General features: G+C 35.7%; 1 protein-coding gene and 1 long non-coding RNA gene across 3 annotated transcripts; one reads left to right on the forward strand and one right to left on the reverse strand.

The window, feature by feature from the left end:
• Positions 1-27,359, forward strand: LOC123217055 (MAP3K epsilon protein kinase 1-like). 2 transcript variants are annotated; one of them, XM_044637803.1, is made up of 24 exons: positions 1-270; positions 780-914; positions 2,037-2,057; positions 2,182-2,255; positions 2,337-2,427; positions 2,504-2,587; positions 3,419-3,520; positions 7,312-7,443; positions 7,725-7,796; positions 8,643-8,746; positions 10,250-10,349; positions 10,567-10,962; positions 13,920-14,264; positions 14,404-14,448; positions 15,104-15,283; positions 15,397-15,480; positions 20,965-21,056; positions 21,156-21,239; positions 22,316-23,190; positions 23,595-23,983; positions 24,078-24,212; positions 24,724-25,130; positions 25,904-26,018; positions 26,836-27,359. In XM_044637803.1, exons 1-24 carry the CDS (start codon positions 211-213, stop codon positions 27,010-27,012), a joined length of 4,299 nt encoding a protein of 1,432 aa, XP_044493738.1. In that variant the 5' UTR covers positions 1-210; the 3' UTR covers positions 27,013-27,359. The 2 variants fall into 2 exon arrangements, with proteins under 2 accessions (XP_044493738.1, XP_044493739.1); XM_044637804.1 differs by having other exon boundaries at positions 2-270; positions 13,932-14,264.
• LOC123217058 lies at positions 19,859-20,807 on the reverse strand. Its single transcript, XR_006502409.1, has 2 exons — positions 20,225-20,807; positions 19,859-20,142 (listed from the first exon to the last, which is right to left on the reverse strand). It is a non-coding gene; the product is annotated as an uncharacterized LOC123217058 (long non-coding RNA).
• Positions 27,360-27,747: the final 388 nt, after the last annotated feature.

A 27,747-nucleotide genomic window follows, 5' to 3' on the forward strand; every position in this document is an offset into this window, starting at 1 on the left:
ATTTCATTGATAACCCATCCCACCGTTCCCTTGGCCTTTGGCTTTTGCTGTCTCTATCTTTCTCTTCTTTCTGTCGGAGCTCTGGCTTTTTTGCCGGAATTATGAATTCTACTTCTCTCCACAGAATGGGTAACTTCTAGGGTTTTCTTTTTTCCAAACCCAGTTATTGATTTGACATTGTCATTTTGACGAACATTGGGAGTGCCAGAGATGTCTCGCCAGATGACATCCTCTGCTTTTCACAAATCCAAGACTCTTGACAACAAATATGTAAGCCCATTTCCGTCTTATTTCAGTATTTTCTTCGTATTTCGTCTGTTAAGAAGGTTTTAGAAAAGTGAAGTTCCTTAGGGTTTCTGATTCTCTTTTTTTCGTGAACTACATTGGACGTTGGATTTAGAAAGGAATAAACACTAATTTATGACTTACAGTTCACTGAGTTTTGTAGTTTCGGTTCTGTTTTTATTTGGGGTTGTCATTTCAGTTTCTTCTTCTTTTTCGACATTTTCTGTGATTTAGCTAGTTTTCTGGTTTTGTAACAGTGCGATTCCTTGATTTCAAATGAATGCTGAAACTTTAGTTTTTATTTTTCAAAAAATCAAAGAACTTAAGTTAGCATTCTTTTGTACTGTAGTTGAATGAATGTAGATTTTTTATTTATCTTATTTTTATTTTATTTTTTTTGCTTTTCCAAATAGTGAATGGCTAAAGTTTTAAGAAACCTAAAGGAACATCTACTTGACGACTTCTTTTTCTTTTTCAATTTGTTTTCACTCTAGATGCTTGGAGATGAAATTGGAAAAGGTGCTTATGGTCGTGTGTACAAAGGCTTGGATTTGGAGAATGGTGACTTCGTTGCAATTAAACAAGTTTCTTTGGAGAATATAGCTCAGGAAGATCTCAATATTATCATGGTTTGGTTCATAATTTCTTTTGATTAAGTTCAATTCCTTCAAACCTTTTTACCATCATCATCTTCTTCATTGTTTTTCAAATTGATGCTATTTGAGGATAGTGATACGAAGAATCATTATTCTTTAGTTATTATATTAAATTGCATATAATAAAGAACTTTGTAATGAATAATTTATGGAGGCAACTTGGTAATTCTACTAATCTACTTACAGAATGCTTAGTGTGTTTCAGTTTTAGGCTGAGTTGGTTTAGAGGCATGGGTATCTAGTCAAGAAATAACTGCTCCTTCTATGTTTACAAATGTCAGAAAAAGATATAATTGTCTTTTTCTTTTTGTTGGTTTCTCTTTGCTTATAATACCAACATTTGAATTTTACCTATCATATATAAAACCAATGTAATGCAATTTAGCCATTCAAATGCATTAGACATTGCAAGAATGGCTATGATTATCGAAAACTTTAGCTGGTTAAAAACCTATTTCAAAGTGTAAACAGTTTATGCTGGTGTTTGTATCCTGTAATTGAGTAGTGTTGTTTACTTATATATTCTTTTAGCTGCTTAGGTGTTTAAGCAGGGTAACTTATATGCTAATATCGATAGAGAGTAAGAAAAGCATTTTTTTTCTTTTTGTGTTTCTGCTTGCAGATGAATCAGTTTTTTGGATGTGTGGTGGAAGGTTTGAGTAAAAAGTTACAAACTTGCTATCAAGGCCACTTGAAACTTAAAAAGTTTTTTATGCGATAATCATGGCCCATCTCAACGACCTTCTTAAGAAAGTCAAATTCCATTCAATAATTGACTAGGGTGTATATGAAGGTCTTAAATGGTTGGGTTCTAATATTTCAAGAGTGCATACTTGTTTTGTAAAAAATACGGAAATAGTATGGTTGTGTATTAAAAATGCTATCTTATTTTCATATCATATCTTTTTTTATATCAGTTCCCAAAGTGTCATTTTAGCATCATTTCCGGCATAGCTTTTACTTCTGTTTTTAAATTTATAAATAGGAATGTTTCTACATAACATATTGTTTCTGGTCTCTACCGTGTAAGATTGGCTGATATGTTGCTGTTTCCTGTTTATGCTGTTTTTCTTTGCGGAATTCATTGACATTCAGCAAGAGATTGATTTATTAAAGGTAGCTTTCTCTCTATACCTATCAACCAGATTTTTTTCAATCTTTTTCTTGCTATAGTTTTACATATTTTTGCAGTTCTTGAAACTTTTTGTTTTTGATATATAATATCTTCCTTCATTTACAGAATCTGAACCACAAAAATATTGTAAAATATCTTGGATCATCGAAGACAAAGACTCATCTTCATATAATTCTAGAGTAAGTGATTTTTTTATTTGGATAAAAAAATCACTTGTTATAAGAACCTGTCTAGAAAAGTGTAGTTTTTATTTGTTGCAGGTATGTGGAGAATGGCTCACTTGCAAACATTATAAAGCCAAATAAATTTGGGCCTTTTCCAGAATCTTTGGTGGCTGTTTACATTGCCCAGGTTAGCTCTAGTGCAATTCATTGCTTTTGATTGTGGTTAAAGTTTCATCAGTGTGGTAATATTAATTATTGCACAGGTCTTGGAAGGCCTGGTTTATCTGCATGAACAAGGTGTTATTCATAGAGATATCAAGGGAGCTAACATATTGACAACCAAAGAGGTAATTGACTTATATTTTCTCTCTTTCTTTTTCCTTGAAGTATTTTAATAAGAGTATTTGTATACCAACTAAGTGGGCTGAATCATCATAAATTACCGTTTGAAGTAGTACTTTATGCTGTAGTTCTTTCCATCTTTTATTGCTAATCACTATTCCTAGCACCAATAGTTACTATCATTATCTTTTTGGGTCTGGTGGGTTTGATTGGACTGATTGTGGTTTCATTTTTTTAGTATATTTATTTATTTATATTAATTTGGTGAGACTCCACTATTTACTGCACTTTTCTAATGAGTTACGATATTGAGTAATGGTAATATGATTACCTGATATCTGATTTATTAATGTTTCACAATATTGATTGTTTGCTAGGATATTTTCTTGGTTAGACTTATCAGAGGCAATGGAAGTCTTTTTCCATTAATTTATGATACCTGAACTATTTTATTTGGCCTTGAAGTCTATAAAGTATAAAATCTTATATATGTTAAATGTTCAGTATCCTTTTACCTAAAATACCTGTTGGAATATATAAGTTCCATATTGGGAAGAAAATAAAAAATGAAAGGCTATATAATGTAATGGGTATCCAAGTTAGATCGGCTCAAGTCATTTTAACAATTAAAACCCAAGATATGTTAAAGCACTAATTAGTAAAGATGGTGGTCCACACTCCAAGTTTAAAGGGCCCAAGATTTCTGAGAATACTTATGCTACTTTTGCAGTTTTTTATGAATTCTTTTGTCTTAGTGTTGTTATTTGTTCATTAATGCCTCAACATGTGTGAGATTGGCTTGGGATATACTTACTTGACCTGGTTTTTACTTTTAGGGTCTTGTGAAACTTGCTGATTTTGGTGTTGCCACAAAGTTAACCGAGGCTGATGTTAACACACATTCAGTTGTAGGAACACCATACTGGATGGCTCCTGAGGTATTATTTTCATAATCTTTTTATCTCAGCATATAAGCTAGGTTTTACCGTAACTGACGGTTTTTCTGTTGTTTTTTATGTTTCTCTTTATGCTGAGAATATATTAATAAAAATGTCAGAGGGTTACATTTATGAAGTTGACTAGATATCCACAAGAAGTTAAAAAACAATTACAGGTTGGCAAAATATATACAGAAATAATTCAGTGTCCAAAAGCTCTGCTATGAACTAGACAAAGAAAACCCTCCCTTTACGATAAAGAAGGAATAACCCTGGAAAAGAATTAATCTTTTCAAACCCCCTGCCTTTGAGACATATGAGAAAAAATAGACTGCTCAATCTCTTACAGTTCTTCGCTTTTATGTTGTTCCCTTCTTCCTCATAGGTTGTGCTTATTTACCCAAAAAGGACTGAAACCGAAACTTCCCATATTCTTTGCCTTTTAACTTCTGAGATGGTCAATAAATCTTGATATTTTTGCTTAATCTGTGCCATAAATTTGTAATGCCTTTCAATGAAAAATTATGTGACTTGAAGTTTCTTCATGTTTTTCTGTGTCTCATATCAATTTGTTACCCTTCTGTGATATGTTTTGATCTCCTTGTGAATATATAGTCCATTTATACACTTGTATTATTATCTTTCTTTAATATGGTTTAACTGTTTCTTATAAAAAGAAGTTTTGTCATGTTTTATTATCTTCACACACCTTAAAGGAGAAATACACGTTGAAGAATTTTCTTTGAACCATTTCTCTTGTATTTTATTTTGTTGTGGCCCAAAGAAAAACTTGGTTCTAAGAGGTATCTTAGCCTTCTGAAATATATGGGAGACCTTGAAACTAAAGAGTCGTTTATACACCAAGGAAAATAAGATTTACCAGTATAGATTCCAGATAAATCCAATTTGTATACTTTTCTGTGTTCCTAAACATTCCATGAGATAATTGCTGTATTGTGACTTTTAATGCATTATTTTTCTTTAGAAACAATCGAGGATCTATGTGCATAGTTTGTTTTTGCAGGTTCTGTAAATGCAGTACTGTTTAATCATTTTATATAGACATCAGAAATGCATAAAGGCCTGGATAGGCTGCAGTCTGGAAGGAAAATAGTTAGAACTCGGCTTCTTAATCCTTGTGGTTGAATAGAAATTAAAAAGTAGGCGCTGAAGGGCTTAAAGTGGGCTTTGATGGAGAATATTGAAGCAGTTAATATTAAAGATGAGTCAACTTTTAGTGGGGCTGAATAAGAGGCTTATTTGCTTATGAAAGAACTGAAAGCAATTGACCAACAAAGAAGAAAAATGTGTTATATTTACAATTTCTTTTAGGATTTTTTATTACATAGGAAAACATTGTTTTTTTTCAATGGAAAGCTTAACACTTGACTTTAAACATTGCAACTCAATTGGAAGGCAAAAGTTCCTCCCGAAGTTCAAGTGGTTGCATGAATTTTGGTTCAAGGAAAACTCAATACAGCTGACATCATCCAATTAAAGTATCATGAAATATGTCTTTCCCCTCATTGATGTGTTATGTGCAAGAAACATTCGGAATGCTCTGACCGTTTGATCCTCAACTGCCCAATGGCTTCACGATTATCGGCAAAAGTTTGTAGGATACTGTTACAAATTTGAATAGACTAATGTGGGATGGTGTCATTTGGTCATTAGAGAGATGGGTTGAGATGCTGATTTTCACTTATCGCAGACGATGTCGTGTGTTGTGGATTTATTCCATATTTTAATTCTTTAAATTTTGCTAGTATGGGTGACATGTACAGGAGGAATGTATTGGTATCGAATATTTGTTAAAAGTGGGGATCCCAGTAAACGTTAGTTATGCATGAATAACAAATTGACCTGGTTTCCTTTTCCCTCTACACTCTGAAATTCTGAAACTTTTCGTTCTCTCTCCCCTCTTCATCTCGTCTGTGAATATTTTAGTTAAGGTGGCATCTAAAACCAATCTACATTGTGTTACTCCTAGATCTTTTTATGATTTACTTATGGAGAACTCTACTTTCTTTGGTAAAGGTAAAAAGGCCAAGACTCTCTGAAATTGTGTGATTTCACACTTTTCTGGGTTATTTGGGTGAAAGAAATAGAAGGATTTTGAAGACATGAGGGAACAAGGAACTGAATTTCCATGGGACAAGATCAAGTTCTTGGCTTTCTTTGAGCCTTTGTCACAAAAAGCTTTGAGGAGAGTTCAATTTTCTTCATTCATCTTAACTGGTTAGGAGTAGCAACATAATTCTGGTTTTAGGACTTGGCCCATGCCATAATATCTCTCTTTATTGGGTTCCTTTTTAGATGGGCGACTTTTATAGGAGTGGATCTGTGATCCAATTTCTAAGGTTTTCTTTGTTAATATATATTTCTGTGTTTGCTATATATAGATATATATTTATTAAAAAAGTTCAAAAATTTTCATATACTGCTGAGCAAATTTGGCACTCATCTTTGGTGATACCACAAATATCAAAAGAAATTCATAAACAGCTTGCAAATGGGGCCATAAGGGTTTTTCCTCTTCTAAATCAAAGTTTTTTTTTTTTTTTTTCAAACTTTGTTAGATCTTTCAAGTCTATTACAAATCAAAACAGGTTCAGTTTTTTGGTTAAACATTATTAATACTTCAAGCAATTTTTGTATTCCATCTGGTGGTTTTTTTTTTTTTGTGGCGAGGTTTGCAGGGTTTTAATATCACTTTTTCCTTATGTTGGCAGTGTTATTTGGTGCAGGCAGTGGCAATGATTGACAAGTGTAGTTCGTATAGAATCGTTTCATTTTAACAATTTTGGAGGGATATATTTTCTTTAAGTATTATTTTTTAAAACAATGGGAAAAAATTCAACTAATGTAGAATAAGGTGGAAGAGATGACATCATAACCTGTATAATCTTTAGTGTGTTAAAACTAACTAGAAGCCCTGAGTATTCAGGAATGTGATACAATTGGAACTGCAGGGGATGGCTGTGATACTGTGGCAAACCTCAGGAATCTTGGTGCATTTTTTCTTGAACTTTTGGCTCAAGTGACAGTTGATATACATGATGTTATTCAAAGAGATATCTCTAATATATATGCTCATCTGCTTCTTTGTTTGCTTGCTCAGAAGAAATTTTAAATGCATGGATAATTTGTTCTTGCTATGTAGCAATGCTTTAAGTTTGTGGTATAAACTAATTCAGGCAGCAATAACATAGTGATATATTTAGGCTCTTTTTCCCCCTTTTTATGGAACATTTTCATGCCTTTGATGAAGAGACATGGTCAACGTTTGGAGGAGTTGCACCTTGTTGGCTACTTTACGCTGATGTGGTAAGAAAAATAGGAGGATCTTTCTTCTACATGCTTCACCGGAAAGCGCATCATTTCAGGAATAAATTTTTAGGGCAGAAATAGAGAATAGAATGGTTTGAAAGGAGACAAAAGGGAATAAAGAGAGAAATGCTTGACTGTCAATTTTGTCTTAAGAAAATGCTACTTGTTGTTTCTAGGCTCCTCAAATGAGATGAGGAAAAGGCTTTTCTGCAAAAACTCTTACCTGCCAGTTATTTTCAAAACTTAACATATACATCTAACAGTGTCAAACCCTGGTGAGTAATATTGCAGGAGCCCACACTAAGACCTATTATATGTTGTGATTAATCACTTCTTTGTTGAATGTGATCTTGTCCAAATAATGTGTCACATATAGTTTGTTTAAATTATGTTTTCCTTGGTCTATTACTAGCTTTTATTAAGATGTCTATGGGTTCACATGAAACTGAAATATGCCGCAGGTGATTGAGATGTCTGGGGTTTGCGCTGCGTCTGACATTTGGAGTGTTGGTTGCACTGTTATTGAATTGCTTACATGTGTGCCTCCTTACTATGATCTGCAGCCTATGCCGGCTCTCTTTCGTATTGTCCAGGTTAGATCTGTGGTTTCCTCATAATTTTAATCCTTTGTAAAAGGATGAGGATTTAATCCTTCCGGCAAAGCTGGTGATTATTTTCCTTTTTCTTTTTGTTTCTGGCTAAATCACATTGATCTCTCATGGTGCTTCTCCTGATGGATTTTATTTTCTTGAGTGCTCCTAGAATTATACCACTTTCTGCTAGAATTTATAAAATATTGTTATTGTTAGGTTGCTTTACAGTGATGATGACAAATTGTTCCCTCTTACCCCACTTTTCTTTTCCATTAATTCAGGATGAGCATCCTCCAATACCTGATAGCCTATCTCCTGACATCACCGACTTTCTGCGTCAATGCTTTAAGAAGGTAAACTGCAAGATAAAATTGTCTCTTTTTTTGCTCAAGTGGTCTTGTTTATCTCATATCATAGATCAGTGTAGCTGTTTTATCTTTGAATTTTTATGTAGTATCCTTGCCACCTCAACTTCAAACTTCATGAAAATCTGATATTTTTTTTTAATGTTTTGACAATTATTTTAGAAAGAGGGTGACTGGTCTTCTGTTTTTGGTTCAGTAACATAGTTGCTGGTGAAATGCACTATGTCATCTCTCTGGTAATTTGTGGTAATTTGTAGTTGTGTAGACAACTTTGCCGCACAACATTCCAAAAGTCACAAGGTTGTCATTGTTTCTTAGATTGTAATGTATAAATTTTGTAACACCAACTCCAAAATTTCTTCTCCTTAATTGCTGATGTGGAGTTAGACAACTTTACGGTCAGTACATCTTTCAAAGGGAGAGACACCCTTGAAGTGCTAGATCTCTTGATCATTAAGGCATTAACTTCAAAAAAGGTGCTTGCATGAGTGAAAAGATGCTGGAGGTTTAAGTTATATCATGTGATTGTTCACTTCCGTGATAAAGATAATCATGGTTAACTCCTGTAGCAATTCTATGTATTTCTTAGAATGTCTACAAAATTAAGAATTAAAAAAAAAAATTATATAAAAGAGCCACTGATTGACATGCAATATGTATGAGAAGTCATTCTGCATGAGATTTATGAGATAGAAGTTTGTGCCTACTTTGCACCTGTGTGACCATATAATTAACTTGTAACTTAGCGGTTAGTCATTGGTTTGACTTCCCCTTGATTTGTAATATATTGTCATTTCCATCATTCATTGCATGACCTATTGTTGCTTTTTCCAGGATGCTCTACAGAGGCCTGATGCAAAGACATTGCTATCTCACCCTTGGATACAGAACTGTAGACGTGCACTGCAGTCTTCTCTTCGCCATAATGGAACAGTGAGGTAGATTTATTAATAGTCCTGTATTTTATTTAGTTGCCTGTTGTGCAAGAAAAATATGGTTTTTATGCATTTATTTTACCTGCTGTCCTGCATAGGTATGCTTGTGTGCAAGAATTTTTTATGATTTCAATCTACATGCTATTTCATAAGTTTGTATTTGTTGAATTTTACAAGTTAATTTTAAGAGATTTGAGTCTTTATTTATACATATTGTATCTTGTTGCACTGAACATGTTCATGTGCTACTCTGGTGGTGGAAATCAATTTCTGTACATTAGAGATTTTGTTAGATTTTTTACACTAACCATATGCAAGTTTCTCAGTAATTTTAAATTTTCCACCGGTTTTTTGCTTTCTTGGTGTTGCTTAAATTATTTTTAGCAAGTGGGAATTTAATAATTTTCTCTAGTTTCATTGTGAAGTTGTAAAATTCCTCTGCTCTTGTAGCATAGTTTGTTGCCCCTTTTTCTTTAGCGAAGTTTTAATAGTATATACTTGTGCACTGGTTGTTTTAGGTTTTATGACTTGATTTCTGGGGGTACAACTTCCTGTTGGACTGCTTATTGGGATATTATACCTGATTACCTGCCTAACAACTTTGTAGGGTCTGACAGCAGTTTGAACTTGGTGAACCATAGGAATGGTCCAGGCATTTCTAGTTCCATAAAAAATTCTGAGTTTGTTGGACTTCTCAAGTAATTTATGCATGTTGGAAATTGAGTCTGTTCGACTAGAACTTCCAAAACAAATTATATCTCTAGGTTATTTTTCTTTAATAATATAAAAATCAATTGTTCATACTTGAAGATTTTTCTTTATATGATTGATAAATGGTTTGGTATAAGTTGAAAATCAATGAAAAGAGTCTCCACTCCACTTGTGTAATACATTTTACATCATTAATTCAAAATTTCTTCTTCCTATAGAAAATTCCTTCAAATATTGAAACAGGCTGTGTGATAAAATATGGAAAAATTTTTGCCAAGAACAAGAAGTTACTGGAGTTTATTGAATTTGTTTCATGTTTGGTTTAGTGGTAGTAATGGTAGAGTCTATATTGTAATTAATATGAGATCTTTTGCGTGGGTTCCCAGTAAATGCCACCTTTTAGGGCTTTAGTTTTAGGTTCTCTGTTAAATGTCGGACCAAAATATTGAAGAACTCTTGTTGTGCTGAGTACTTATTTTGAAGTATATTTTATGATGGCACAACTGCTGTTCTGTAAACCATGCTTCTCATAGATCTGGCCCAATAGTATTCTTCTTTTAGCTTGAGAAGTTGTTAGTGTTTCTTCCATTCATCTTCCATCTATTCCTTTGACATTTCATCTAGCCCACCCTGCTGAAGAATGATTTTAATTTTATTTTCTTTGGTTTATGTCTTTATTACCAGGATTTGTGTACTCCATTGAATTATTGAATCTAATCTGGACTTATAGTGAAGTATGTTTTCTTCTGTTGCTGTTTTTGTATGCTATTCACTAAATACTCTTCTTTTTGGCAGAAATATACAGGATGATGTTTCAACAGATGCTGAAATGCCTAATGACAAACGAAGTGCTGGTGTAGATCTTTCATCAGAGAAAGCAGAAGCAACTGTAACTGTGAGAATACTTTCTAATTGAACTTCTAATGAAGCAAATTAATACCCTTTTGTGAAACAATATGCAGAAGTGATGTGTTTGGCAAAAGGAATTGCATATATTAAACTAAAGAAAGTACAAAATAAGCAGTGCAATAAATGATCTACCCTTTAATTTAGGATGAAGTGATTGAATTGTATTTGTATTTTATTGATGAATTCGGCCTTTAAATTTTCAGGGCTCTAGGAAAGACACATTGCAGGAAGTTAATCATTTGAACAAATCTGATAAGGAACATTCTTCAAATGGTAATGTTGTTGAAGAAAGAACAGAAAATCTTGATGATGTTATTCAATCGGATCAAGTTCCCACCTTAGCTATTCATGAGAAGTCAGCTATACAAACTGGCTCTGGCACACTTTCTTCTAATAAAGTTGTGGGTGCAAAAGAGCCAACTGAGCTTCAAGAGATATCTAATTCGACTGAACAGGAGGAAATGCTGATTAGTGGTGAGGCTGGATCTCCTGGAACAAGACAGAATAATTTAGCTACCAAGCATGGTGGAAAAGGAAGTTCTAACAATGTTGAGAATAAATCATTTGGTTTTCCAAGAAGTCAAAATAATAATCTTAAGGTATGATCCTGTTTGGTTTAGAATTTAAATATAATTCTTTTTTTTTCCCCCTGTGAAAAGAAGGGAAACAGTCAAATTTAAGACATGTTTGTTTGAAATGTTTTCAGATTTTTTTTTTTCAACTTTTTTATAGATACAATCCTAAAAGCTAGTGTACAATCATAAAATGAAAACAAATGACCATTTTTAACTGTTTCCAGAGTTTCGAACTGATATGTACCTGGATTATGTGCACCTTGTTCTTCAGCTCAGCTCAGTTCCAGTAGCTTCCTTCTTCCAGACCTGCATTCAACCACACAACCAACCACCAAAACCTATCCACACAAGTATGTGCCTACTGGAATGTGTAAATGAAAGCTTCACTACTTTTGTATTGATTGATAATAAAACCAGGTTAGAGGTCTCACAAAATGCAGCACAAAATCACTCTCCTTCAATAAAACAGTACAATCAACCCATCACAGCCAGCATTTGAAAGGCTGGTTCTCTCTCTGTTCCCTACCAAATTCCCAATTTTCTGCATACAGAACTCCAGCCTCCTCTCCAGCTGATACATATTTCTCTTTGTAATGTCTCTTCACACTCAGCTTGACATGTCTCCCCTTGCATATCCTGGTGGTCCAGCCCATTTTGCTGCTGCATATCTTCACTTTGGTGCTTGGTTTTCTCATGCTCTTTTGTTGTGGGTTTGCCCTATGTTATTCTCATCAATCTGCCATCTGAACCGAGCAACTCTTTCATTTGTTGCTTTTTCTTCATCTTACGGCAGACATATACTCAAGCTTTGACATTACCCGGCCTATCCACAAGCTCCTTATCCTCAAGGTGGAGTTGAGAGAAAAATTGCTTGACAGTTTTGCATAATTCCCAAGAGTTTTCATAGTCTGGAAGTTGTGCCCGTTTAATAAGGATTTCCAATTCACCTTGCGGGAAATATCGATGGTCCAACACCTTCTCTAGTTGCACATCCGATTCAGCATCTTCATTCAAGTTGTCTGGTAACGGTTGGCATATGATACTTGGGCCAGCCCTTCTCTTCAATTGAGACACGTGAAAAACCGGATGTATCTTAGAAGTTATAGGTGATTTCAGTTTACAGGCGACTTTACCAACTTGTTCCAACTCTTCATATGGACCATAAAAGTGTGGACTTAACTTTTCATTCAGATGGGAAGCGAGAGAGCGAAAATGATATGGTTGTATTTTGAGGAAAACATCATCACCCACCCCAACTTTTATCTCTCTTCTACCCTTGTCCACCATTCTTTTCATTTGTTCTTGAGCCTTAGTAAGACTCTCCTTGGGTTTATCTAAAGTCAAATTCTTCTCTTTAATCATTGTGTTAACCTTCTCAACTTTAGATTCTTTTTCTACCAACTGTAAAAGTGTAGGAGGTTCTCTCCCATTTAACACTTTGAAAGGTGACATACCAGTGGTGCCATGAAATGGCGTATCATACCAATTTCTCCTCCAAGCTAGCCTTCGGTCAGTGTTGTGGTTGACTAAAACAAAAACACCTAAGATAGGTTTCAAGGCCCTTATTAACTACCTTGGTTTGACCATCGGTTTGTGGTTGGTAATCCGAGCTAAACTTCAAATTTGTACCTGCCGATTTAAATAGCGCCAACAAAAATGGCTCCAAAGCACCTAGTCCCTATCTGATGCTATGGTGCATGGAAACCCATGAAGCCTCACCACTTCTTAAATGAAGATTTCAGCCACTTCTTTCACTGTGAATTGATATCAGACTGATATAAAGTGCCTATAAGTAGTCAGCCTATCTACTACAACCAATGTAGTGTCCATTCCCCTAACCTTTGGCAACCCTATGATAAAATCCATTTAGATGCCCTCCCAAACCCTTGACGGAATTGGAAGGGGTTGTAATAACACCACCAGTGACATTGTTTCATATTTAGCCCATTGGCATACCTCACGTTCTGTCACAAATTTCCTCACATCTCCTTTCATGCCTTCTCAAAATAGGACTGATGATACCATCTTGTAAGTCCTATAAAACTCCAAATGTCCCCGATTGGGGATGCATGGAATTTTGTCAAAAAGCAAGGGATGTACACGGACACCTGGGGAATCACAATGCAACCTTTGTACAATAAATTCCTGTTTCTTCCTTAGTAAATCTTGGATGATTTTTTGCAACTTTCCGTCCTTCATCACCTCTTTCTTTATCCCTTCCATCCCTACAATCTGCCATCTGTACTGAGCAACTCTTTCATTTGTTGCTTCATCTTCATCATCTTACGGGAGACATATACACAAGCTATAACACGAACATTGTAAACAATCTTGTGATAGGAAAGTATTGGGGAACATATCAGATTCTTTTGGACTGTATCTAAATTTTTTTGAAAATTACATATGAACCATAAACAAAATGGACCTTAAATTAATGGTAATTACTATCAGTTTATTCTGACTGCCGTTCACCATAATTTTGTTTTTGTTGTTAGACTTAAACATTTGTTTTCCAGTACTAGAAAAGGTTTTCATAACTGTACATATCGATAAAATATTTCTCATGAACAGTTGTGCTAAATCATTGCTAAGATGGAAAAATAGGCTGTGGCTTCGGTGTGTGAATGTTACTTTGCCAAGTGAAGAAAATAAAAAAGACTAATAGCAGTTTTCGTTGAGATGACTGGTGTTTCTACCTTAAAAACGAACGAATTTTTTTTTTTTTTTAAGCCGACAAAGGATTATATTATATCTTAATGGTCTTTGGGCCTAGTGGAGACAAAAGTTATGAGTTTGATCTTGGTTATTTTTTCACATATATTTACCAATAAAATTGTCTTAAATGATGGGGCTTTGCTATTTTTCCCTTCATTTCTACTCTAGTAATTTGTTGAAGGCTGGTAGTGTTTATTCAAGGCCTGGATTCAAGTTTACCTAGGAGTCTAATCATTACACAATTGAACCTAATGGATTTGTGTAAGTTCCATTTTAAGGGTGTAAAGACATCAACAACCGTTGGAGAGAATGAGCTGAATAGATTCAGTGACACTCCTGGAGATGCTTCCTTGGATGATTTGTTTCATCCATTGGAGAAAAGCATGGAGGAACATGCTGCCGAAGCTTCAACATCTGCATCCACATCACTTGTGAACCAAAGCAGTGCATCCGTGGCTGATCTTGGGAAAAATGACCTGGCTACGAAATTGAGGGCTACAATTGCTCAGAAGCAGATGGAGAATGATATAGGGCAGACAAATGGTGGTGGAGGAGAGCTATTTCGGTTAATGATGGGTGTTTTGAAGGATGATATTGACATTGATGGTTTGGTATGTTTGAAGTGTTGAGGTCAATTGCTCTTTTTTGTTTATAATCTGAAAAGAAAAAAAATGTATTGAGTTCAGAAGGTTAAAATCATACATAATGGTTTACATTGTATATTTATTTTTTTTATTTTTCTTGGGTCAGGTTTTTGACGAGAAATTACCTCCAGAAAACCTTTTTCCTCTACAGGTACGCAGCATTTTGTTACCATAAGCTGTCTTGACTGTTTTGATATTGATGTTCATCTGCTCTGGTTTTGTTAGCGATTTTGTGTTCTACATATAAAACTAAAACAATGCATTCAGTAGATTATGTAGTGGCTGTCCGATGGGGTTATGTTATCTTTCTCTTGGCTGTGAGTTGAACTTTGGAGTAAATAATGCTTTTTTTGCAATGAAGGTTTCAGAGACATTAAACTCCCTTTTGCAATCTTCTATTTAGTGTTTATTTTTAAATTTCTCCTGAAACAACCTCTGCTACTTTTGGTTATATGGGTTGGATAAAATGGCACCGTATGTTTTACACAGGTACTTTTAATCCACTTTCAAGGGATGAGTTAAATTTAACATGTATAATTAATACAGTTTGCAGTTGAAGTTAGGGAATGAGATATCAGGTTTAATTTCAATGTAGTCAAAGTTAAAAGAGTTTATTTCTATGCCAAGTATTGTTTTAAAAGAGTTAAACCTATGATCTGCCTTTCTGGAACATCTGTTATTTTAATTCTTCGTGGCCTTTGCTTATCAATTTTTGCTGAACATATCAACAGACGTTGCAAAATTATATATGAATTTTTATTATATTATTTCTTATTCTTGAAACTTATTATGTTTTTGCTTGGTAGGCTGTTGAATTTAGCAGATTAGTTGCAGCATTAAGACCAGATGAATCTGAAGATGCAATAGTTTCTTCCTGTCAGAAACTTATTTCTATCTTTAACCAGCGGCCTGAGCAGAAAATTGTTTTTGTTGCCCAGCATGGTTTGCTCCCTCTAATGGATTTGCTTGAAGTTCCTAAAACTCGAGTATGTTAGCTATGTGGATCTTTATTCACTTTCTAAGTGTTAATTAGTATTTTGCGAGAAGTTTGCATTAACAAACGTTTTTTTGAGTTTATTAGCTCGTCCTATGACTGCAGGTTTTATGTAGTGTGCTTCAACTAATAAATCAGATTATTAAAGATAATTCTGATTTTCAGGAAAATGCTTGCCTTATTGGTTTGGTAAGTGGTATCCTCATTCAAGCTTTTATTATTCTCTAAGTTGATAATTGCATGGCATTTGTGGTTGTGTGGATTATGAAAATCAGGCTGAGTTGTGACTTTGCTCTGGTTGAATGGTCCTTTTTCTTTGGATTTCCTGTGTCTTTATTATGATCTTCTTGTAGTGTACCCTGGATTTTTGTTGATGGATTGTCAACTAAATCAAATTTGTGTGTAACATAAATGAAAGGAACATGAATTTGGGTGTTGATAGGTGTAGAAACTGAAATTCAGAGTATATTTTTATTCATATTTTTACTATTACAGAGATACGTTTATATATACACATTAGGTATTCTAGAGTAGGAAACTGAATATTTGATTCTTATAATTGAGATCCTAAAATCTGCGTCTACCATAATTAATTCCTATAATTAAGCTCTATATCTACTAATGCACATATTCACAGATTCTGTAACACTCCCCCTCAAGTTGGAGCATAGATGTTAATCATGCCCAACTTGTTACAAATATAATCAATCCGAACCCCATTTACAGCCTTAGTGAAAATATCCCCTAACTGTTCTTCAGTCTTCACATATCTTGTAGAAATAAAGTTCCGCCGAATCTTCTCTCGAACGAAATGACAATCAATCTCAATATGTTTAGTTCGTTCGTGAAACACGGGATTAGAGGCAATATGAAGAGCAGCTTGATTATCACACCATAATTGCGCTGGTAAGGACATCTGGAAACCTACTTCAGTCAAGAGTTGATATACCCACATTATCTCACACACGGACTGAGCCATAGCTCTATATTCTGATTCTGCACTAGATCGGGACACAACACTCTGCTTCTTGCTCTTCTATGATACCAAATTTCCTCCAACAAAAACACAATAACCAGTGGTGGATCTTCTATCTACTTTGGAACCTGCCCAATCTGCATCTGAAAAACATTCAATATTAGTGTGACCATGATTTCCATACAATATACCACATCCAGGAGCACCCTTTAAGTAGCACAAAATTTGCTCCAACGCTGTCCAATGATCGACTGTTGGAGATGACATGAATTGACTTACAACACTGACAGAATATGCAATGTCAGGACGAGTCACTGTAAGATAATTCAACTTTCCCACTAATCTTCTATACTTCTCAGGTTCTTCAAACAGATCACCATCTTTTGTAAGCTGTAGATTAGGAACCATTGGAGTGCTACATGGTTTGACTCCCAATTTTCCTGTCTCAGTCAATAAGTCAAGCACATATTTCCTCTGAGATAGGAAGATGCCTTTCTTGCTTCTTGTTACTTCAATGCCCAAGAAATACTTCAACCCCCCTAAATCTTTTGTTTGAAACTGCGTGTGAAGAAATGATTTAAGAGAGGAAATTCCCACATTATCGCTTCCAGTAATGATAATATCATCAACATATACAACCAAAAGAATACTACCAGCTTCGGACTGTCTATAGAAAACTGAATGATCACATTTGCTCTTTATCATGCCAAACCTTTGAACTGCCTGACTAAATTTTCCAAACCAAGCACGAGGACTTTGTTTCAAACCATACAAAGATTTGCGAAGCCAACACACCTTTCCATACTCCCCCTGAGCAACAAAACCAGGTGGTTGCTCCATGTAAACTTCCTCTTGAAGGTCACCATGTAAAAATGCATTCTTGATATCCAGCTGGTGCAAAGGCCAATTATAGGTAGCTGCCATAGAAATAAATAAACGAACAGAGGTTAACTTAGCAACAGGAGAGAAAGTGTCAGAATAATCCACCCCATAGGTCTGTGCATATCCTTTGGCAACCAACCGAGCTTTAAGGCGAGCCACTGATCCATCCGGATTAACTTTAACTGTGAACACCCATTTACATCCAATGGCTTTCTTTCCTGCAGGTAGATTGACCAAGTCCCAAGTACCATTATCAGCTAAGGCATTCATTTCCTCTATCATAGCCTCACGCCAACCAGGATGAGATAGAGCTTCATGAGTGGTGTTAGGAATAGAAATAGAATCAAGTGATGCAATAAAGGAACAAGAAATAGGGGATAAGTGACCATAAGAAACAAAAGAAGAGATAGGATAAGTACACTGCCTTTTACCTTTTCGAAGAGCAATTGGTAGATCAATATCACTAGGAACTGGATCAGACGACGAAGAGGATGGTTCAGGACATGTCTCCGGAGGTTGTTGTCGTCTAGAGTACACCTGCGTAATGGGTGGTCTGGTAGGAGTAGACTCTTCAGGTAGAGAAATTTCTGGAGAACTAACAGATGTAACAGCATCCTCTAAAGGGTGAGATGAGGTAACAGTGTACACCAACAAATCATCATCCTCCCCCTGAATATTGTAAGTGGGAGAAGCAGAAAAGAAAGGAATGTTTTCCAAAAATGTAACATCAGATGACACCAGATATTTGTTTAGGGTGACACAAAAACACCTATATCCTTTTTGAAGACGAGAGTAGCCAAGAAACACACATTTTAAAGACTTAGGGTCTAACTTTGTGACACTAGGACGAATATCACGAACAAAACACGTACTACCAAATATTTTGGGTTTAATAGGAAATAAAGGTTTATCTGGAAAAAGAATAGTGTAAGGGATCTAACCTTGGAGAATTGATGATGGCATGCGGTTAATTAAAAAACAGGATGTGGAAACCGCATCAGCCCAAAAATGTTTGGGAACTTGCGTTTGAAACGAGAGTGCTCGAGCTGTTTCAAGCAAGTGTCTATTTTTCCGCTCAGTTACTCCATTTTGAGATGGTGTGGCAGCACAAGAGGATTGATGAAGAATGCCATTTTGAATCAAATATGACTGAAAAGATTCAGGGAAATATTCTTTGGCATTATCACTACGTAAGGTATGAATAGAAACATGAAATTGTGTTTTTATTTCAGCATGAAAGGCACAGAAATGAGAAAACACTTCAGAACGATTTTTCATTAAATAAAGCCAAGTCATACGAGAATAATCATCAACGAAAGTAACAAAATATTTAAACCCAGTTTTGGACACACTAGGACAAGGACCCCAAACATCTGAATGAACTAACTCAAAAGGAGAGTTAGCTCGTTTATTGACTCTAGAACCTGAAGACAGACGATGATGTTTGGCAAATTGACATGACTCACAATCTAACGAAGATACATGACGAAATTGTGGACATAGGGTCTTCAACACAGGTAGAGAAGGATGTCCCAACCGACAGTGAGCTTCAAATGGAGTTAAGGAACTGGAACAAGCAATAGACCTTGGCATTTGCATATCTAGTACATAGAGACCCCCAGATTCATGTCCTTTACCAATAATCTGCTTCGTCATAAGATCCTGAAATAAACAATGATCAGGAAAGAATGAGACACAACAGTTAAGCGCACGAGTGAGTTTGCTTACTGAAATTAAATTAAAGGAAAACTGTGGTAAACTCAAAACAGATGACAATGAAACTGATGGGGTTAGATTAACAGTTCCAGAACCAAGAACAGATGATGTTGATCCATCTGCTAACGTAACATTAGAAGGGGATGTAAATGACTGAAAGGTTGAAAAAAGATTAGGATTACCTGTCATATGATCTGTAGCACCAGAATCAATGACCCACTTGGATGAGGAGGAAACAAGACATGTATTTGGTTTACCTGACTCAGCATTGGCAGTGATAGGAGTTGATGAAGACTTTAGTGATTCTTGGTACTGGGAGAACTTGGCATACTCATCTGCAGAAATCATAATAGTCTCTCCAGATAATGAATTGGTAGCAATATTGGTCGCTGCAACATGTGATGATTGGGATTTTGAAGCCCGATTCTGCAACTTCCTACAAGTACGCTTTGTATGGCCTGGCTCGTGACAGTAATAGCACACAATCCCTTCTGACTCATGATTACGATCAAAAACTTTGTCACGGTTGCTGCTGCTCCCTCCTCTATTCTTATTATATGAGCGTCCAGTTTCAAATGCACTACTTTGACCAATAAGAGCACTGTTACTCTGAAATGATGGGGTGCTTTCTGTACGAAGTACCCTAGTAAATGTGTCATGCAGAGATGAAATTTCAGGACTAGCAAGTATCTGAGATTTGGCAGTTTCAAACTCAGATGGAAGACCAGCCAGAAAGCTCATGATGGCCATTTGTTCTCGTTGAGTTTGCTGAACCTTCACATCAGGACTAAAAGGTAACAACATATTAAGTTCTTCATAAGTTCTTTTGAAATCCATAAAATAAGATGTGATGGTTTTGTCCTGTTTTTCTGCACGATAAAAAGCTTTGCACACCTCATATATGCGAGAAAGATTACCTCTTCCAGAATACAAAAAATCTAAATATTCCATTAGCTCCTTAACCAATTCACAGTGATTAATTAAACTGACTACCTCACTTTCAATAGAATTCCGGATCTGCAAAAATAATCGAGCATCATCTCGCAGCCATGCTTGTCTGGTACCATCCGTAGGAGGAGCTTGTGTAAGGTGATCATCTTTCTCCAGACTCAACAAGTACAATCGAACCGTTTTACTCCAATCCAGATAATTAGAACCATTAAGCTTGTGTTCAGTGATTTTTGACATTACAGGAACCATCTCAGCCATGGTTATCGGTTTAATATCTGTCATAATAGTACTCAATACAGCCGAATAAAATAAATAGTGAAAATACCCTTGCACAAATTGATTTTTGCAGTAACTAAGATCCAAAAACGCTGCACAGGCGACACAGACCAATGAAAAATAAGCGGAAACCTGGTCAGAAAGAGGGATTCGTCGACAGCAACTGTTCCGGCGACGGCAACGGCGCGTTCGACGGCGAAATGCCACGGAAGATTGGGGATCTGAACGATCGGCGTCGTCTGAGTCTGACTGTGCCGGCGGTGAGAATCAACGCGCCACAGAAAAGGAGATCTGAGTGTTCGTTTTCAGAAGGAACAGGCGGCGCGTGTGGGTCACGCGCTGAGCTTCCGGTGGCCGGATTCTGGGAACCTGACGATCGGCGAAGCGCACTTCTTTCTAGTATGGCGGTGAGAACTAATGGTCACTCTACACCGGTGAACTACGAAATTGCTCTCTAGGGCTACGAAATTTCTGAATTTGCACACTTGGGCAAACCAGGCTCTGATACCATGTAGAAACTGAAATTCAGAGTATATTTTTATTCATATTTTTACTATTACAGAGATACGTTTATATATACACATTATGTATTCTAGAGTAGGAAACTGAATATTTGATTCCTATAATTGAGATCCTAAAATCTGCGTCTACCATAATTAATTCCTATAATTAAGCTCTATATCTACTAATGCACATATTCACAGATTCTGTAACAATAGGATTCCTTTTCATGATAGTATTGCAGTTGTAATATTTAACATTTTGTTTCACATTATTTTATCATGTTTTTAGTTTCCTGTGCTTTTGAAAGGCAAGTGGGTTAGATTTTGTGTAAATAGATGTGTTTTTTACTAAATTTGAGCCCATGATAGATCCCTGTTGTGATGAGCTTTGCTGGACCTGATCGTCCCCGGGAAGTTCGCATGGAGGCAGCTTATTTTTTACAGCAGCTTTGCCAGTCAAGGTTCAGAATTTTCTCCTTTATCTGGATCAATTTTTTTTCTTGCTTCTCTTTTATTAGAAAATAGAATAAAGATATATCACAAATTTTCTTTTTTTGCAGCTCGATGACATTGCAAATGTTCATAGCTTGCCGTGGAATTCCTATTTTGGTGGGTTTTCTAGAGGCTGACTATGCAAGATACAGGTTTGTCTTTATATTGCTCAGTTTGAATGATTGCTGTAGGAATTAGTGAATACAGACTACAGAAGTCAATGACTTTATAAGTGACTTTTCCCATGAAGAATCTGTTGTAGAACTATGCAAGTAAACATTGCCCATCCACTGTAAAGAGACAATGATACCTTCTATCAAAATTATTTGAATATTCTTTTCAAAAGTGGATAGAGATTTCCATATACTGTATAAAGTTCTCATGATACAGTATAAACTTACAGAGTTACCTCTTTTGAGGAAAATTGTTTGGTTGTGTTTAGATATCTGGTGACATAGAATCTATAGATTGCTGTATTATTTGAATACCAATCCAAATTTACATGGTTTGAATACTCTGGGGAAAAGCCGAATGCAAAATTTTCCTCTTTCCATGCAATGTTCAAAATATTCATTCACTTCAAGTCAACAATAAACCTGTATCTTTCTGTAAACAATCTTACAAATGCATTGTTTTGTTTCCTCTGAGGCAGAGCTTTTCTACCAGATTTCTCCTTAATGGACTTATTGAAAGTTGAATCTTGTTGTTCCTTAGATGTTTTGCATCAGTGTTGTCATAATATAGAAATTGGTCATTGTTGTAACTTGATGATCTTGGTTAGTAACATGACCGGATATATTTTGAAATGGTACCTTGTGGTCAGCTTGTAGTTTCCTTGCGGCAAATAATTAGTGGGTTTGATATGATGCTGATATTTATCTCTTTTCCACACTGGACCAGAGGTGTAGATATTCTTATTGGGTTTGATTCATTTGTTCATATATTTTTAATTGTAGAAAACTATAAAATTTGTACTATTAATGAAAGGATATGAAGTTGCAAAAGTGGACCAGCAGATCACTACGTGAACAAAACCCTAATGAGGGTTAACCACCATATATGAAGGTAGTCAAATGACTACAATAACCTTATAGTTGTTGCCAACCACTATTTTAACCCACTTGTTATTTGCATTAATTCTTATATTCATCTTACTCCTTGATAGTTGATATTTTATATTTTTACTATTAATCTTTGAAAATGTACTGATTATGCTCTTCACATCCAGGGAAATGGTTCACCTAGCTATTGACGGCATGTGGCAGGTCTTTAAGCTTCAGCGATCTACCCCAAGAAATGATTTCTGCCGTATAGCTGCAAAGAATGGGATACTGCTTAGGCTTAGTAATGCTCTTTATAACTTGACTGAGGCTACTCGACTAGCTTCTATATCTGTTGGAGGTGGATTTCCAGTAGATGGGGCAGCTCAGCGACCACGTTCTGGTCCATTGGAGTCCAGCCATCCTATATTCACTCAAAGTGAGGCTCCACTTTCTTTAACTGATCAGCCTGATAGTCTTAAAGCTAGGCATGGAATGACTGATCTTCCCCTGTTAACCGGAAGTCAAGAACCTTCACGAGGTTCAATCTCTCATTCCCAGAGGGTAGATGCCAATCAATCAGATTCCCGATTTCTTGCTGTTGATAATGACAGATCACAATATGGTAATGGAGTGTTGGATGCAGTTGCTTCAAAAATGCCAGATCCTATTGCAAATTCAGCTACTAAGGAATCTTCAGCTTCCATGTCTAAAGATCGAGACCTGGATAGATGGAAAGCTGATCCTTCACGAGCAGATATTGACCTCAGACAGCAACGAATCTCTAATTCTGCTAATAGAACATCTACAGATAGACCTCCAAAATCACCAGAAAGTGCATCTAATGGATTTCCTACTTCACTAACTACTCAGTCAGATCAAGTTCGACCTCTGCTTAGTCTGTTGGAGAAGGAACCGCCGTCCCGCCATGTCTCTGGTCAGCTGGAGTATGTCCGCCACCTCCCTGGGATGGAAAGACATGAAAGTATACTGCCCCTGCTACATGCATCTAATGAAAAGAAAACCAATGGTGAATTGGACTTTCTGATGGCAGAATTTGCAGGTGATTGCTTTTATTAATGTACTTTTCCATGGCTCAAGGAATTTAACCATCTATGTTATTGACTTTTATATTTCCGGGTCATGGTTAATAAGCATCTGGGTGTCAAGCTTTACTTCATCCTATAATGTGGCTTCTTTACTATCTTGCTTAATGGCCTATTGAAAAGTTGTAGTGGTACTGCAGACTCAATTTTGAGTCTCTCGTAGGACCTTTTCTATCCCATGTTTCATCAGTTCTTGCATGCATACCAACCAAAGGTAGAAAAGCTATATTAAAATACATTTTTGTTGTCTATTTTCTCTATATGTTGCTGTTTTCTCTTAATTATTTTCTGAAGCTTAGATAGCTTTATGTTTAGGAATAATTTGGTTCCATCTAGTAAAAGATTCCTTTATGATTCACAGAGGTTTCTGGACGTGGAAGAGAGAATGGCAATCTGGAGTCTACACCTAAAATTTTCAATAAGACAGCATCAAAGAAGGTGGGGCCACTGGCTTTTAATGAAGTAGCTGCATCCATGTCTGGGATTGCATCCCAGACAGCATCAGGAGTTCTGTCTGGTTCTGGTGTTCTAAATGCCAGACCTGGGAGTGCAACATCATCTGGGTTACTTTCCCACATGGTATCAACATTAAATGCGGAGGTTGCAAGGGAATACCTGGAAAAGGTAGCGGATCTTCTGCTTGAGTTTGCTCAGGCTGACACAACAGTAAAATCCTACATGTGTAGCCAAAGCTTGCTTGGTCGTCTTTTTCAGATGTTCAATCGAGCAGAACCCCCTATTCTTTTGAAGGTAATTTAGAAAATTATCTTTCTTCCTTTATTTTTCAGATTTTATAAATAATTTCTCTCTCCTGCAATCTAACTGATTTTTTTGTCCTTTTTAGATACTGAAGTGTATTAATCATTTGTCTACTGATCCAAACTGCTTGGAGAATCTTCAGCGTGCAGATGCAATTAAATATTTAATCCCAAATCTTGATCTCAAAGATGGGCCTCTTGTATCTCTAATACATCATGAGGTTGGGATTCCTACCCTCAATTCCTATGAATATATGCCTTTTAGCAGCGTAAATGAGATTTTTGTGTACTTTGTTACATTGTTGGTTCAGTATATGAAAATCTTGTTTGCTAATCACATGCATCATTGGTGAAGTGGCTTTATGAATTAGATTCTGATATAATGTGTCTACCTTATGTATGTTGAGTATCCCAGTGTTAAAAAAAAAAAAAAGTAAATAAAGCTTGGAAAAATGATTCTTTGGCATTAAAAATTTTGTAACAATGCAGTGAAGCTTTATGAAAAGGATGGCAGCTACACTGCATTGAAGCTTTAGCTGCACATTTAACTTGCACTTTTCTACAGGATAATAATTAATGTTTTACACCACACACTTGTCCTGTTTCCTTTACATCTCTGTTATGCAAGTGTCATTGTTGAATTAAGATGAACTGTCAATCTACATGATTATACAGCTACTTCTTCATTAATCTTTTACAATTGCAACTTCTTATTATTTTGTGTTTCTTAAGGTCCTCCATGCGCTATTCAATCTCTGCAAGATCAATAAGAGAAGACAAGAACAAGCTGCTGAGAATGGAATCATTCCACACTTAATGCACTTTATAATGTCAGATTCTCCCTTGAAACAACATGCATTGCCTCTTCTGTGTGATATGGCTCATGCATCTCGCAATTCTAGGGAGCAATTAAGGGCCCATGGTGGATTAGACGTGTATTTGAATCTTCTTGAGGATGAGTTTTGGTCTGTGACAGCATTGGATTCAATTGCTGTTTGCTTGGCTCATGATAATGACAACCGCAGGGTGGAACAATCATTGCTGAAAAAAGATGCAGTCCAGAAGCTGGTGAAGTTTTTCCAAAGTTGTCCTGAACCGCATTTCGTGCACATATTGGAGCCTTTTCTGAAAATTATAACGTATGTGATATAACTTCTGTCCTTTTTAGTGGATATAGTTATTTCTAGTTGCAAATATTGATATGCTTATCTATTAGTCTTTTGGGCTTGTTAGTAAAGAAGGTGCAACCTCATAAATTTGTCTCTTGTGCCTTTTTACTATTTAAATACACCTTAACTTATTCTAACCAATGTTCTGTGCAGATAGGATTAGGTACCTGCATATATCATCTTGTTATGTTTAATTTTGTGAATATTCAGTACTTTGATTCATAGATCAATATGCATGTCATGTGTGGCATAATAATGATGGGGAAATCTTAGATGCTTAAATTAAACGTAGTTGTACTCACCAAAATAGAGTGAATTGTATTTACCCATGGGTTTTGGGTCCACTAAGTTAAATCCTGCAATTGAAAGTAATAGGATATACCCCCCTTCTTGTAACGAATGTTAAGAAGAAATTGACATTTTGGGGACAGAATGTGGACTTTTAAAATTGAGACAATATCAAAGAGGGGTATCATAGTCTGTAAGTAACAACATCATCCCAATTAACTGATTACTGTACTTGTTGAATTCAAGTGGGGTAAGTCCGAGTATTTTAAAACTCGGGACCTAGAGCATAGTTGACCAAAACCTCAAGGTGGATAACGTCCTACTCTCCACCAAGATATATGAGAGTGCATTTTTTTCTTTCTTTGACATTGGCAACAATAGGTATGAGCTGCAGCGTAGCTTCCCTCTCTGGAACTCACTTAAATTCTAAGCAATGTGTTACTTCTGGCATGCAGGAAATCAGCCCGAATAAATACAACATTAGCTGTCAATGGTTTGACACCATTGCTCATTGCAAGGCTGGATCATCAAGATGCTATAGCCCGCCTTAATCTGCTTAAATTAATTAAGGTAAGTGATACTCATGTATAGTTCTTTCCCCTGTCTCCATTTCCAATTTGATTCAGTGTTGAATTTGGTTTCTTTTGCCATAGTTTGCGGTAAGGAGATAAAGTTTAGTGAACCTAATGTATTCACTAAAATTCCTTCACCTCATTTGTAAAAATCTTGAGAGACCCTCGCAATTTTGAGTGTTCTTACAGTAATCTAAGTTGCTACAAGGAATGAGCTGAATGCCAGTAGTTGTATGGTCTAGCAGGCTTTAGATGTTAACACTTGACCCTAATTTTTTAAGATTTCTGATGTGGGTGTATATGTGCGAGATACTGAAATATCATAGAAGAGCAGCCATACACATGTTTCTAAACTTTCTGGGAAAAATAACTATAAATGTTTCTCTTTCATGACATGTGTGCCTAATATGTAAACTTAGGTACCTTGTGTTCTGTTCCTGTTTTAGAAAATTATGAACGGTGTTCAGGCAGCCTCTTGGCAACTGGAAAACATGTTAGTTTTTGTCTCCACTTAGCCTTCCAATCCATGCCAAAGCTCTGTGTCTAGTTATACCTTCTATGCCCTCCTCCTTTTACTATCTTGTCACTACTGTTTAGCACCTTTGTTAAAGTTGAGTAGTTTAAAACAACCCCTGAAGCTGAGTGAAAATTTGAATTAGTTTTGGAGTTGATCAGTTGGATATTAATCTTAAGTGAAATTTATTTTTATGTTTAATTTGGGTTTAATATTTTGTCGTCATCATCATCATTGCACAAAAGTGGCTATTTGCTACCTATAATTTTATTAATAGCTTATGGTAAAACTTTTTATTAAGGCTGTTTACGAGCACCATCCTCGACCAAAGCAATTGATAGTGGAGAATGATCTGCCACAAAAACTTCAGAATTTAATCGAAGAAAGGAGAGATGGGCAGCGTTCGGGAGGACAAGTTTTGGTGAAACAAATGGCTACATCGTTGCTTAAGGCACTTCATATAAATACTGTGCTGTAAATTCTGCCCATGTGTATATTTGATTCTATAGGGAGGAATTGTATTTATTTATTTTTTTCTAAGTTTCTTTTATTATTTCCATGGTTTTGATAACATCCAATAGCCTGTTTAATGATGTAAGGTTGGAAAATTTGGAATGTTACTCGGATCTTGTAGGTGTCTCCGTAGTGGTGGCTTTCATTTTTCTTCATTGAGCCGCCTAGAATCGAAGATTGCTTTGCATTTTGATTTTGGGAAAATCTGAGAGTCCCTTTCTTTGTTTAATAGTTTGTAATACAAACCCCTTTTGTTGACATCTAGTGTCTGAAATGTGATTTATATTGAAAGCTTGTTTTGTTATTGTAAAAGATGAGCATACGTCTTGAATGTGTGCAGCAGTCCCATTAACAAAAAAATTGTGACCAAATGACCACGGTGGAGATTTCATGAATTGTTTGCAGGTGAAGATCTAATTAGAGGTGGGTCGTGCAGGGTTATTAAAATGCTGCTGTGAACAAATGAATATAACAGCAACAGCAACAAGAATTTCGAACCACAAGTTACTCAGTTTGTATAGACAGTTGTTAGACTTTCATTCTAAGTTTGTTATACCTAAAATTTTATTTGTAAAACCATGTTATTATTTTAATTTAATATAATTAAATATTATTTTATCTTTAATTTAAAATAACTACATCTAATTATATAAAAAATATAAACAAGTGGCTGCTGATGCACCGTGCTAAAAGAAAAGTT

This window comes from Mangifera indica, chromosome 5 (genome assembly GCF_011075055.1).
Source record: "Mangifera indica cultivar Alphonso chromosome 5, CATAS_Mindica_2.1, whole genome shotgun sequence".
NCBI lineage: Eukaryota > Viridiplantae > Streptophyta > Magnoliopsida > Sapindales > Anacardiaceae > Mangifera > Mangifera indica.